At 36.8% G+C, this 15,419-nt stretch overlaps 1 protein-coding gene across 1 annotated transcript; it reads left to right on the plus strand.

The window, feature by feature from the left end:
* The first annotated feature begins 1,246 nt into the window (after positions 1-1,246).
* On the plus strand, positions 1,247-15,419 carry LOC115454468. Its single transcript, XM_030183199.2, has 3 exons — positions 1,247-1,535; positions 11,905-12,114; positions 15,156-15,419. The coding sequence occupies exons 1-3, from the start codon at positions 1,354-1,356 to the stop codon at positions 15,364-15,366; spliced, it is 603 nt and encodes a 200-aa protein (XP_030039059.1). The 5' UTR covers positions 1,247-1,353; the 3' UTR covers positions 15,367-15,419.

The following is a 15,419-nucleotide window of genomic DNA, read 5'->3' on the forward strand; positions in this document are numbered from 1 at the left end:
CCTTGATAGAGGCTATAAATGGAACTTACGCAAACAATACCGACCTTTGGAGGATCAATAATTTTATGCCGACTTTCAGGCTATGTATTTTAGGAAATATAAATATGTATATTACGATGCATCTAACGGTTTGAATTTGAAAGATTGGTGAGAATTATTCTACATTAAACGTATGACACAGTTATCCAAAAATCCGTCCATTAAAATGTTAGTACAACAGATAGTTCGATTATTCCTACGATAATTATTAATTTCTAAGAAAAATGTATCGTGGGTGGATAATATTGCTTTAATGTCATTAAAAATAATATATTTTTCAATTTTATATAATTTCCTTGTCTTTAGCGTCACCTTGTCATTACAATTGTCCCTATCTAGTATCTGCATAATTCCAAAATGTCAGCTCTTTGTCATTCTGGGACCATAATATTATATGCGCATTGCTGCAGTGTATAAAAATTATAGGGGGGATAGGAAGACGAGTTTGTTGGGTTACAATCAGTGTCACTAACCAATCTTATAATAATTATGCCTCATCACGTCGACTTTTCTGGAACAACAAAATTGATCGAATTGTTCCGTATTAATGTATATATTATTTTAATAAGCTTATATAGGTTCAAAAAACAAAATTTTGTGTAAAACATAAAATAAAATCATTAATATAATCTACCTACCCAATTTAGTCTTTGCTAAAAACATTTTGCATTCTTGCCTCGTAAAGTCCTAGAGCGTTCTTTTCTAGATAATAATGTTGGAATTCCACCTTATAGTATTATACATGATCGGAAATTCTTATCATTCTATTAAGATCGCTGCGACTCCATTTCGTAAATATGTTTTCAACAAGTTTTCTTGAAAATGCATCCGAATTTGAACTCTTTTAGATACAATAAACGATCTATATTTCACTTTAGATTCAACGTTTTTAATCTCTTCTTCGTCTGATACAGTATTAAGTGCCACGTTACAGAAGACATGTGGATACGTATCTTAGAAGTCAATTGATAAATTGATTCTACAAATGTTGTTTATTGGATAAACGTTTCTACTGGTGATTGAGGGATGATGATTAAGGCATTCTACTTAATGCTATGTATATTATTTTAAGGTAAGCGGACACCTACTTAATTAATACTAGGATTTACACACAGACAATAACATGTAAATCAATAGTAAATCATTTAACAGCAGATAACGTATCAATACGTCAAAGCTTATCTCTCATTAAATAAAGAATCAACTGATTAAAGCAATCAGAACTCTATTAAGAATCCTTGTGATCTGAATGCTCACATTTTTAACTGTAACTTACAACAAAGAATAAATTTCCATTGCATAAATTGCTATAAAATGATACAATTCATACTTTTACTGCCTATATTTATTGCGTGTGGCATTGCACAACCAGTTGAAGATTATTATTGGCCTAAAAATGTGATAACCGTTCCTCCAAACTGCCCTCCCGGACAGCAATGGGTTAACGGAGAATGCCGCGATATATGGAGATTTTTTGAAGTCATGGAACACGTCCCGTAAGTAATTTAATGTTAAGGACTTATATTGGTAAAATTATAAGAAATTTTGTCACCTTCTTCTTCACCTTCCTGTGTGTATGGACTGTGGACAGGAACACCTTAGGATCGATTCCCGGGCGGTTGACACTTTGTATTGGTTTTGCTTTTACGATTTTCCCGGCATTGATCCCCTACAGGGTTAAGGTCAGGCAAGTAGCACGTCAAAAAATTAAATAAGTAGGTAGCTATGCAACGCTGACCCCACATTGATCCATGTTAGGATTTCAAAGGGTATGCTCTGTGTATTGATGACACCTTGAGATTTTCTACTTGACAAAGGCCACTTCGGGTTTTCATCGATATGCTGGTATAAATACAGTGTTAAGGACTCAGCTCAATACTCGCTCGGACAATGCTATACTCCCGAGAGCAGACATTGAGCTGAAGACCGGTGAAACCTAAATGATAAACGGTCCACTCATCCCTCCAGTGGCGGTAGCGATAACGCGTTATTCCCCGCGATAAATTTTTTTTTTTTTGTATGTTTTTTACCTCAGAACTCGCTCATTTATGAACCGATTTGGAAAATTCTTTTTTTATTCGAAAGAATTTCTCTCCAGATTGGTCCAATAAATTTTTTTTCAGTAGTTTGGTTTTAAAACCAAAAATCTAGAATAATTATGTCGTCCAAGAAAACGAATTTAGCTTTCCTATGACGTTTTTAGTTATGTTTTTGCATTGAGGTTGGTTGAGTGTACTTCTCACATACTTATACATATAACATAACATCTTTTCCCCGTGTCAGGGGTAGGCAGAGGCGTAACATTTCAGCGCGATAGTCGTACTGTATGTGAAACATATTAGTTGAGTTTTTGGGTTGGGTTTAGTTGACTCTACTTCTTACATGCATACATATAGCATCACATCTTTTCCCCTTTTCAGGGGTAGGCAGAGGTGTAACATTTCAGCACGATAGTGGTATTGCGAGCGAAACACATTAGTTGTGTTTTTGCGTTGGGTTTAGTTGACTCTACTTCTTACATACATACATATGTATATATAACATCATACCTTTTCCCCTTTTCAGGGGTAGGCAGAGGTGTTACACCACCAGTGGCGAAGCGTCAATACAACCCGATTCCTACCGGCTTCCCTTTTAGGTTTATTTCCGAATGACTTAGTTTTTGTTGTCTGTTAAATTGGGCGCGATATGTTAACTAAGACTAAACTCTTTTTGCCTCGGGTTACGTTTTGAAAAACTTCACCCTTCGCCGCTGTACACCACAGTGCGATAGTTGTACTGTGAGCCAAATATATCAGTTGTGTTTTTGCGTTAGTTTTGCTTGAATCTACTTCTTACATACATATATTTAGCATCACAACTTTTCTCCTTTTTAGTGGTACTCAGACGTATAACTCCTCAGCGCGATAGTCGTATCGTGAGCGAAACACAACTACGCCATCGAGACGGTCTATTTTTACTAACACAAAAAAGTAAAAAATAAAAATAATTTTAACAAAAAATTAAACCGCCTTCAAAAACACTCAAAACCAAAAAATAATTTCACATAACAGGTATATATTGGATACCAATTTTGGAGTCGGTGCCTAATTAAAATTGCTAGTTAAGCTATATTTGTTGCATAGTCCATCTATGAGCTAAATTTCTTTCGAATCTGTTATGTGAAATTATTTTTTGTTTTTGAGTGGTGTTTGAAGGCGGTTTAATTTTTTGTTAAAATTATGTTTATTTAAACCAACAATAAATTTGATAAAAAAATATGCAGCAGCAATTCATATTTCACACTAGCTTTTGCGCGCGGCTCGACCCGCATGATAAAGATTTTCCGGGCTAAAGTTTTGTGTTATAAAAGTCACGCTATATATTTCCCGGGATAGAAAGTTGTCAATGTTGTTCCCAGGGTCTCAAACTATCTCCATATCACATTTCATCTAAATTATATAAATCGCACCAAAGGATCAACAAAAGTCTTTTAAGGGTTACTGTATACATTTTTATAATAAAGTTCCCACTGAGATCAAGTCCTTAAATATTGCGTAATTCCAAGGCACTATTAAGCGGAAGTTGTGTTATAAAGCTTATTACAAGATCTCAGAATACCTAGAGGATATAAATGCCTGGAACTAGGCATTTTTGTGTGATTTTCTTTGGAATCATGTCACTCGATCGATATTTTTTTTTCTCTTTATTCATAATATAACTGTAAGCGGCTTGAGTATCAAATACTGTCTAACTGTCTGTACCTGTAGCGCCGTCTTGTGACGAGTCGGCCACTTCCCTACAATATGTTTGAGGATGCCGATGGCTGGCACATGCGTCATACTTGTGAACGGGTGCTGCTTGTGTGGACTGTTCTGCCCATTTCGTTTACTACTTCTATTCTATGATTCTTGAGAGGGTTTTGCACTCATATGAAAATTTTAATTAATTTATTTCTTATTTTACGAGCACATAAATGAACTGCTCTAAACAGCAATAATAAAACCAATCGTATTTTTTTTTCTCCTCTCTTTATCATTTACTGTAGTCTTTAACTGAAACTTAACTGATTTTGAAAAGAGCAACACCAGAGTTTCTTGGCCGTTCTTCTCTGATAAGAACTGATTTCCGTACTGGTGGTAGAGTTAATATTGACCGAAACTAAATAACGTATAACATTTTACGGATTAAAATAAATCATTTCATTTTATTAAATATGTTGGTAGTTTTGTTATATATTCTTTTAGGACTTCGTAACTTTAACCGTTTACTCAGCGCCCGCATCGGAAGCTTTCAAAAGGAATAAATATTCTCCGTTTTTTCTATTTTTTATTGATGCTTCGCTCCTAATGGTTATAGCGTGATATTATACACTCGATTTTGCAATGTGCAAAAATGGGCGCGTAGTGGGGTAATCATTTCATATCTTTCTTTCGCGCGCAACGATATTCCTTATGACGTCACAAAGATTTTATCGCGTCTTTATTTAGTTTTTTATATCTAATTCTTCCATTGGATTTCGGAGGTTTGAATCTTGTTGCATTTTAACCGGATTTCAACAGACTTCAAAAAACGGAGGAGATTCTCAATTCGAGTTTTTTTTTTGGTTCTTGCTGTTGAAATAAAACAATTTTACAGATTTTATTGCGGTTTTTTATATTATAATTTTCATGGGGACTTAGGTATTGGTCATCCGAAAAATCAAATTTTACAATTATACAAAATTATAAATTATTTTAGCTATTGCGATCTACGCAGAATGGGAGCCGGTCTTCTGGGCTCCGATTTAATTAAATGTAGAGCCCATACTTGTGCAAGTTTCCAACCATATTCAATCTCGCGTGTCATCCTAGACAGGAATCAATATTTTTTGACAAGCATTTGTGGCTTGGTTAGTCACAGATAATGATTGGAGCCTTCTTCAGACTGTTCAGCAATTTCAGACGTAGAGCGTCGATGTTTCACGTCAGGTATATGTCTAATCTTGTTGGGCGGCTTGATAAGTTTTATAAAAGCACGCTTCAGGATATTGCCTATATTGTCGGTTCAGCATCATCATCATCATCATATCAGCCACAGGAAGTCCACTGCTGAACATAGGCCTCCCCCAAGGATCTCCACGTCGACCTGTTGGAAGCGGCCTGCATCCAGCGACTTCCTGCGACCCTAGCCAGGTCGTCCGTCCACCTTGTAGGCGGGCGTCCGACCTTTCGTTTGCCTGTACGTGGCCTCCACTCTAGAACCTTTCGACTCCAACGGTCATCGGTTCTTCGAGCTATGAGTCCGGCCCACTGCCACTTCAACTTGCTAATCCTATGGGCTATGTCGGTAACCTTTGTTCTCCTACGGATCTCCTCATTTCTGATTCGATCTCGTAGGGAAATACCGAGCATAGCCCTCTCCATAGCTCGTTGAGTGACCTTGAGCCTCCTAATGAGGCCCACAGTGAGAGGCCACGTCTCGGTGCCGTATGTTATCACTGGTAACACACAACTATCGAAGACTATCGATTTAAGGCACTGAGGTATTTTGGACGAGAAGACGTTGCGAAGTTTCCCGAACGCTGCCCAACCGAGTTGGATTCGACGATTGACCTCTCTCTCGAAGTTGGACCTGCCTAGCCGGACCACTTGTCCTAAATAGACATATTCGTCTACAACTTCGAGAGTCGAGCCCCCAACTTCGATGGGGGTGGGCACAACATGGACATTCGACATGATCTTCGTTTTGTCCATGTTCATTTTAAGACCCACCTGTTGGGAGACTCGATTAAGGTCTTCGAGCATAGTGCTAAGGTCTTCCAGCGATTCTGCCAAGACTACAATATCGTCGGCAAATCGAAGGTGAGTGATATACTCGCCGTTGATGTTGATGCCGAATCCTTTCCACTGAAAGAGTTTGAAGGCGTTTTCCAGCGCGGCAGTGAACAGTTTCGGAGATATAACATCTCCCTGTCTCACGCCTCTCTGTAGTGGAATAGCCTTCGTGCTCTGATCTTGTACTCGGACCGACATGGTGGCGTTATTGTATATACATCTCAACACTTCGATGTACCGATAGTCAATGTGGCACTGCTGGAGAGACTGTAGCACAGCCCAGGTCTCGATCGAATCAAAGGCTTTCTCATAGTCCATAAACGCTAAGCAAAGCGGCAAGTTATACTCCTCGGTTTTTTGTATGACTTGCCGAAGCGTATGAATGTAGTCTATAGTACTAAAGCCTTTTCGGAAACCGGCTTGTTCGGGTGGCTGGAAGTCATCAAACCTGTGTTCGAGACGATTTGTGATGACCCTCGAAAACAACTTATAGATATGGCTCAGGAGCGAGATAGGCCTGTAATTCTTCAGCAAAGTGTTATCACCTTTTTTGAAGAACAGTACCACCACGCTCCTGCTCCATGCCTCTGGCGTTGAACCCTCGAGGAGAACGGAATTGAAGAGCGTCTGAAGGACTTTCAGTATTGGCGTTCCGCTCGCTTTCAGAAGCTCTGAAGTGATTCCGTCCTCACCCGGCGCCTTGTTGTTCTTAAGTTGCTTCAGGGCCATCTCAATCTCACACAGGCTTATGTCCGGGATATCATCGCTAAAGTGTCGGATCAACTCGGCTCTCGGGTCTTCAGCAGAGCTAGCAGTCGGTTTGGCAACCGAGGTGTAAAGCTGTCCGTAGAACCTCTCGATCTCCCTTAATACCTCTGCCCTCGTCGATACCATGCGGCCGCCGTCCGTCTTCAACCTAGACAACTGGCTTTGCCCAATAGACAAGTCTCTTGCAAACACTTTGGAGCCTCCGTTCCGCTCAATTGTCTCTTTAATGCTCACAGTATTGTAAGCACGGACATCGTGTCGCAAGGACTTCCAGATCCATCTATTGAGCCGCCGATATGATTCGGCGTCATCGGAAGACTGCAGCGCCATTGATCGACGTTCGGCCATGAGGTCAAGAGTGTGGATCGAGAGTTTTTGTGGTCTATCTCTACGGCGAGGTCTAAAATACTTAGATCCCACCGTATGGACAGCTTCTAACAAACCGCTGTTTAGCTCGTCCACTGCAAGGTTTTCTTTTAAGCAATCAAAGCGATTTGCCAGCTCAAGTTGAAAGCTTTCGGGGTTTTGGACATGGACGCGAGTAGGTCGGAGCGTAGACTTTATCAAGCGACGCCTTTCTAATTGGACGTTGATATTCAATGAGCCTCTAACCATTCGGTGATCACTGCCGGTTTGCACCCTGTTGATCACAGAGACATCACTGAACATCCGTCTATTCGTCGACAAGATGAAATCTATCTCGTTTCTCGTAGAACCGTCAGGACTCAGCCAGGTCCATTTCCTGTGCGGCGGCTTCTGGAAAAAAGAGTTCATCGCTAAGATTACTATATTGTCGGTTACTCAAAATAATATTACGAGAAAAATTTTGTTCCTCTTTTATAAATTGACAGAAAAGTCCGTGGTGGTGTGCGTATATCTATTAAGGACTTAAGAATACTATACCCATTTTATTTTATTTATTATACCCATTTTTGTTTTTAAAAAAATGATCACATATCAATATTATATTTGTATCAGTATATACTCCAGGGCCAAGGTAATTGTAAATCTATATAATTATACAGCCATTTGTAAATAGCAATATATTTTCCCAATTTCAAAGTTCAATTTGATTCCTAAAATTAACCAATCAAAATAGGTAATTTGCAAGCATGTCGAAAAAAACTTCGTGTTGATTGATCCATTTGTGCGATAGATCGAAAAAAGCGATTAGGATGTTATATTGAAAAAAGCGGTTAGACGGATGCGATATTATTCGTAATACGTTCATTATCTTAGGCCATCTTAGACATTATAATTATCTTTTACGCCACACAATTTGATTAATATTTTAGGAGTTATCGCAAAAATTTGCTATAAGCCAAGCGATGCGCTGCCAAAACAATCGTATAATATCCTCGTAAAGTGAACAAAGAATAATATTAAAAGAGCAAAAATTATTTTTTTCAGTTTTTGAAGACGGTTAATTTTTTTTGCTTTGTCGGCTGCTTATGAGTTTTTGACACCCTCATTACAGATATTCCAAGATACAGGCAGGGTAGATTTTGGGAACCCCTGACAATATTGAAATGCTTTACTCAAATATGCCAATTATTGTTTAAGCAAAAGGGTACCGCACTCATTTTTGTTCTTTACTATTATCAAATATTTACGTTATATAAATTATAACACAAAAAGAATTATTAAAATTCGGTAAAAAATCAACAAGGTATAAATCTTTGTATGTCGGTGAAAGAAGTAATTAACAAGAAACAGAAAAGAAACAAAATACCCACATTTGACGTCATCAGTATATTTGAAATATGAATTACTAGCTCATTTTTTAACCAATTTTTATGCAATTTTCGCAGGAGTGCTTCTTTTTCGTGTTATTAACCATTACATATAGAATAATTAACACAATCAAACATAGGCCAGTTCCCCATTCCTAGTGTTATTATCTCTGATAATTTTTTTTTGTGCAATAAAGTTATTGTTACAATACAGTTATTATAATAATATAATCTATACCATTATATAAAGCTGTATTTTTTGTTTGAACGCGCTAATCTTAGGAACTACTGGTCCCAATTAAAAAAATCTTTTAGTATTAGATAGCCCATTTATCGAGAAAAGCTACTAGCTGCATAACATCACGCTATGACCAATAGGAACGGAGCCTCAGAAAAAATGTTGCAAAAACGGGGAACAATTATTCTTTTTTAAAGATTCCTTTACGTTACTCGACAAACATGTATGACGGAAATAATCCCCTTTAAAATTAAAAAAAATATATATTTTAAAACAAAGTCCCCCGCTGCATCTGTTTGCATTTCTGAAGGCAAAAAACTCAAAAACTTCCCAACGGATTTCGTTGGGAAGTTTTTGAGTTTGGATGATATTTAGATGGAGATAGTTTGAGACCCTGGAAAAGACATAAGCTACTTTCTATCCCGGAAAAATATAAAGCGAGACTTTTATCCCGGAAAACTCTGGCACTCGGGCGGAGCCGCGAGCAAAAGCTAGTATAATATCATATTATAAATGTGAAAGTTTGTGAAAATGTGTAGTTGTTTGTTTAGAGTAAACGCAGAAACATCTTAGCAGATTTGGATGTAATTACACGGGCAGACTAACATAAAAATAAGCAGTTTAGAAATATAAATTTAATTATAGACTAATTTCTTTTCAACGAAATATGAAGTATTTCAATACTAAAATGTTTTTATAGAATCCAAACAAGATATCGTAAAACCGTTCCGTTTTATCGATAAGATCCAATTTTCTTATTGATAAAATCATCATTTACAGTTGTTAAACTACTACGTCGCACAGACGTATATAAAATGCATATAAATGGTATACGTTTATCGTGTAGCGACAGCTTGTCTGAACTAATATCAAATTGAGGAAACATTGATTTTCGAGTATACTTATTTGTAATGGAAAAAGTTAAAATCAACTAATATTGATAATATTATATATACGATATTGTAAAGTCTTTCACTAATAGGAAGCTACATTTCCCTGAGAGCGGCTACTTTTTATCCCAGGGATGGTCGTAAACGAGTTCAGCGCTACAAGCATAAGTTAGTTCAAAATGCGTTGTGCGCTTGGGTATTAAACACAAAAATGATAGAAATCTAAATCGAAAGTATAATCTTATATTAATTATTATTATAAGAAATTAACTTGAACTGATTGAATATCATATAATAATCCGATAAAATATTTAATTATTGGTAAGTACATAATAAATTATTATACTCATTACTCATTAGCATAACGTGCATTGCGCCGTACAGCTTCGAGGTTCATATGGAGATATTAGAGTTTAGATAAGTATATATATTTTTAATTACACGGCAATATTTAAAATTTCGCAATAACAGGTGGCTAACTGATTGTTTTAAGAGAACTTAGTGATATATCTACTTCATGGCTAGGAAACACCGTCGCCGCAATGGGTGGATAATATGGGAGCAATCTTGTTTTTTTTTCGCGAGTGTGGTATGGCGAAAGCAAGCCATCCATCTGGCATCAGTGCAATCATGAGGCCTCAGAAACGTATCAGCATTGCGTGCTAATTAATTGACTTAGCAATGTTTAACCCCAAAAGATTATCATGATAGATTTGATACCTATACGTAATAAATTTAAATAGATTATTGTTTATAAATCACAAATTACGTACATACATAATAAACAAAGCACTTGCACAATTCGTGCAAGTCGATTTCCACAACAGAGTTTCATGCTTATATACTAAATAGATAATAATATAAATCATCATTATCATCATCACAGCCACATGAAGTCCGTAAAAGTTAAGAGATTAAATATCAAAGGCAAATTATAAAGGTATTGCGCTATGTTTTCATTTTAAACAGCTGCCATTTCACCCAGCGACCCTAGTAACGGTTTACAAGCCACCTTCGGCTTTATGACTGCCATGCCCCGGGAAAGGAAATGGGGATTGGAAAAAATGGTATGGGAAGAAAGAAAGGTTCCCAGGACGTGAAGAGGGGAATAGTGTGGGAAAGTGTACGTGGGCGTCTAAGGGCCTCAATGTGATATTACTACCAAGAAGTATAACCTCTTACAAGTACATGTCTTACCGGTACGAATACACTGCCTCGGCCCACGAAAAGTTAAGACTTTTAGTTCATATAGATACATCCATACTCACGCCTTTTATCCCCGCAGTGGTAGGTAGATACGTAACTACACTAGAACGGTATGTAGTACATTACGTCATAAAACATTTACATGTTATATCAATTCATGACAGCAAATATCTATACTTATAATAAATCTGACTGCCTCGGTGGCGTAGTTGTATTGCATGTCCGGTACAATAGCGCTCTGAGGTCCTGGGTTCGAATCCCAGGTCGGGCAAAGTGATATTTAGGTTTTTCTACTCAGTATCAGCCCGGAGTCTGGAATTTGTGCCCGATATGGCGATAGGCTCGCCCCCTATCACATCATGGGACGGAACATACTTGGCGAAAAATGGGTGCCCTAGTTGCGCCTCAGCATACCCCTTCGGGGATAAATGCGTGATGTTATGTATGTATGTATAATAAATCTGTAGAGAGGTCAATTCTGTACATGAAATATATTTCCAAAATAACTATCAGGGGGTGATTAGGGATCGATACTGATGCCAAAAATGCAATTGGTAAAATTTTTGTCTTCTGTCTGTATGACCGTTATAGAAACACAACCCTACTCGACGGATTTTAACGAAACTTGGTACAATTATTTTTCATACTCCTGAGCTGGTTATAGTATACTTTTCATCACGCTACAATTAATAGGAGCAGAGCAGTGAAGGGAAATGTTGGGAAAACGGGAGAAGTTACTCCATTTTTTAAGCTTCCGTCGCGTGTGCAACCTTAATGGTTAAAGCTACACAGAAATCATGTATGTCGGAAATGTTCTCCTTAAAATTATATAAAAAATATCCCACGACAGCATAGCATTTTTGAAGTCCGAAATCCACGCGGGCGAAGCTGCGGGCGGAAGCTAGTGAGTAATAATAATGTGAATCGTTTACACATACACGAATATGGAATTTAGCAGAGGGGATAAATAATAAAGTTTCGACATCAATTTGACCTATGACAATATTATGATAATGTCGGCATTTACCTAAGTCCTGCCTTTTGCTGTTTTTTGTACAATTAGATCACGGGTTAAAACATTCACATCGCACACTCTCCAGAACTTTAAAGTTACAAAGCTCTACAGTTATAAATATGGGTAAAATGATGTTAGAAACCTCATGTTAATCGTTTAATTATAGTATATTGTATTTATTTTTCTTTTTGTAATACTTAATTATTTTTTTATGTTTTAGTGAAGACGAGGAAAATGATGACGATTTGGAGCCTAATAATATGATAATAGTGCCAAACAACTGTAGACCGGGTCAGCAATGGGTAAATGGACAGTGCCGTGACATTTGGAGGCAAAACGGTGTAATGCCCTCGAACACTATTACTGTTCCGCCAAATTGTCCAAAGGGACAGGAATATGTTAATGGTGAATGCCGCGAAATCTGGAGAAGGTAAAAGTTCTATTTTATTTTTTACAAGCTTTTGCCCGCGGCTCTGCCAGCGCGATAAAGTTTTTCCGGGCTAAAGCTTTCTGTTATAAAAGTCACGCTATAAATTTTCCCAGTATAGAAAGTTGTCAATGTTCTTTCCAGGGTCTCAAACTGTCTTCATACCAATTTCCATCGAAATTCGTTGAGTAGCTTTTGAGTTAATCGCGTCAGATAGGCATATAGATGCAGCATTTCTTTCGTTACTTAACTGTTTACAGCGCACGCTACGGAAGCTCTCAACAGGAATAATTTTCCCCTGTTTTTGCAACATTTTTATTGATGTTCCGCGCCCATTGGTTATAGCGTGATGATATATAGCCTATAAGTAGCCATCTTCGATAAATGGGCTATCCGACACTGAAAGATTTTTTCAAATTGAACCGGTAGTTCCTGAGATTAGCGCGTTCAAACAAACTCTTCAGCTTTATATTATAATAGTATAGATTACCCATTTGAGCATCAGACTTTTTAATTGTTGAACCATATTAAACTTATTAAATGCCTATACTAAGTAAGAACCTACCTAATATGTTATTCAGTAATTGATAATTAAAAATGGATTTAAGTACCTAGTGATAAATATTACTTTAAATAGAAGAAATCAGAAATTTATATAGGTAATGCGAAATAAAATACGTCTTGTCAATACAAGACAACAGACCAGAGTGTCAGTACATTTTATTTTTTATAATTGTGACATTACATATAAAAGAACTAATCTATGATCTAACATCCTCCCCAAAACGTAGTCCCATTTCTCGAACACATTCTTGGAATTTAATGCGTGTTGTAGGTTTAGTAAGTATGTCAGCCACCATTCTTTCGGTACCCATGTACATAATTTTTATTTCCTTTTTAGAAACCTTTTCACGCAGAAAATGATATCTTATGTCAATATGTTTGCTGCGGGCACAGTACGACTCTGTACCTGCAAATTTAATTGTGCTTTGATTATCACAATAAATAATGGACGGCGAAATTCCGACATCATGTTGTTGACATGACTGCAGTTCAAGTTCTAAATTTCTTAGCCACATTGCTTCTTGAGTGGCGGTTGCGAGTGACATATACTCTGCTTCCATGGTTGATAAAGCAACGGTATTTTGTCGTCTCGAACACCATGAAATTGCAGCACTCTGAAACAAAAAAATGTAGCCAGAGCAGGATCTCCGACTATTAATGTCTGCAGCCCAATCAGAATCACAATACCCAAATATACATTTTTCTTCTTAATTTTGTTTAAATATCAACTTGTAATCCATGGTCCCTTTTAAATAGCGTAATACTCTTTTAAGTGCTTGCCAGTGTTGCTGTTCTGGTTTATTATTGAAACTGCTCAGTTTATTAACTATATAACATATATCAGGCCTCGTTCCCTGAGATAAATATAACAAGCTTCCAATCGCCTCTTGATATGGTATGTTTGTTAAAATATTTCTTTCATCTTCTGAACTGATTAATTTAACACCAGACTCACATGGCAAATTAACTGGATTACAATCATTCATCTTGAATCTTTCTAAAATTAATTTTATATAATTAGTCTGATCTATATAAATCTCATCTCTCGATAAGTTTTGCTGAATTTTCCAACCAATAAAATAATGCACAGGACCAAGTTCTTTCATTTCAAATTTACTTTTCAATTGCTGTTTCATTTCCTTTCCCATTGACATAATAGGCTGAGGATTCTGACACTTTGACATCTTGTAATATCTTCGTTTTGACAAAATCAGCACTAACGGGCACACCAGAGCTTTCTATTACCATAATCATCGGTTTGTAGACTTCAGGGAGGTCAGCGAGTAGCAATGTACCGAGCCACTCGTCTCCTACTACAAAGTTTATATTTCTGAGCTTGTGTGCTGCTGTCGTCACTTTATTAATATAATCCTCAACATATAATAAACCTACTTTTCTGCTGAGCCCGGAGTCATCAAAGACTTGCTCTAATTTCGACCATACCTGTTTCGCCGTAGTCGCCTCCTGTACGTGGACATAATTAATGGGATCAATTAGTAATATTAGTTTAGATCTTGCTTTTGTATCCTTTTTGGCATCATGTTTGTAATCCGCACCCGGTTAAATAGTGTCTCACAGCACCTCATGTTCCAAATAGTTTTTTACGGCGAATTTCCACGTTGGATAATTTTCTCTGCCAATTAACTTCTCGATGGTACCAATGGATATTTGTGAATTCATTTTTGCAGTTCGCAGAAAAAATTCTAGAACAAAATGTCGCTCGTGGTTGACCGGTGAATCTCTATCAATTTTATCCCATTTAATCGCGTGACTATTTCGGTAAAAAACTGATTTAATCTTTTACGGAGTAATAATGGCCCATAACCTGATAAATATTACTTTAAATAGATGAAATCAGAAATTTATATAGGTAATGCGAAATAAAATACGTCTTGTCAATACACGACATATCAGACCAGAGTGTCAGTACATTTATTTTTTATAATAGTTTCATTACATATAATTCTACTAATCTATGATCTAACACCTAGAATAAATTATTTTCAGAACTGGGCTCTTAGAACGACTTGTTGATGAAGATTTTACTTTGTAATTATTGCCTATCTAAGCTTACATTGATCGCAAATTTTCATATTTTATTGAATTAATTTCATGCTAGTACCCCAATCATAATAATTTATATCCGTCCCGTGTAGTTTTATAATATTCCAAAGAGCATTTATACAGATATAAAATGCTCTATGCTTTCCGTATCTAGGTTGTACAGGAAAACGTTACGGCGCGTTACATGGAGGGGGTGGGTGTTCAAAAATTGCGTTACGTAATACTTGAACGGCTCCTTAGGTACTTACCTACAAATAACATACTAGGTACTTTGTTATAATAAAATCACCGAGGTCAATAGATTATATGCATAGGAACGAAACACATTGTTAATAAATGTGCGTCGCCTGTAGCGATAAGTATAATTTTCCCCATCTGATTTTATAATAATAACAAAAATGTTTCATTTTTTACAGTCCCTCCGTGCTATTAGAAAAGCTTATGGTCAGCGATTTGGATGTCCCAAAGGAACAAAAGCAGATTGACGAAGAAATGTCGGTTGACGCTGTCGATTTATTGGGTGAACCATTGAATAAAAATATTATAAACATACCAAACCATTGTCCTGTGGGTTTTAAGCCCGACGCTTTAGGTTTTTGCCGTCCCATTTTTGGTGAAGTTGTATAAACGTGTAAATTTGATCAACGTAATAATAAATATAATATTATTATAATCGCTTA

The sequence above is a fragment of the Manduca sexta genome, chromosome 17, assembly GCF_014839805.1.
Source record: "Manduca sexta isolate Smith_Timp_Sample1 chromosome 17, JHU_Msex_v1.0, whole genome shotgun sequence".
Lineage (NCBI taxonomy): Eukaryota > Metazoa > Arthropoda > Insecta > Lepidoptera > Sphingidae > Manduca > Manduca sexta.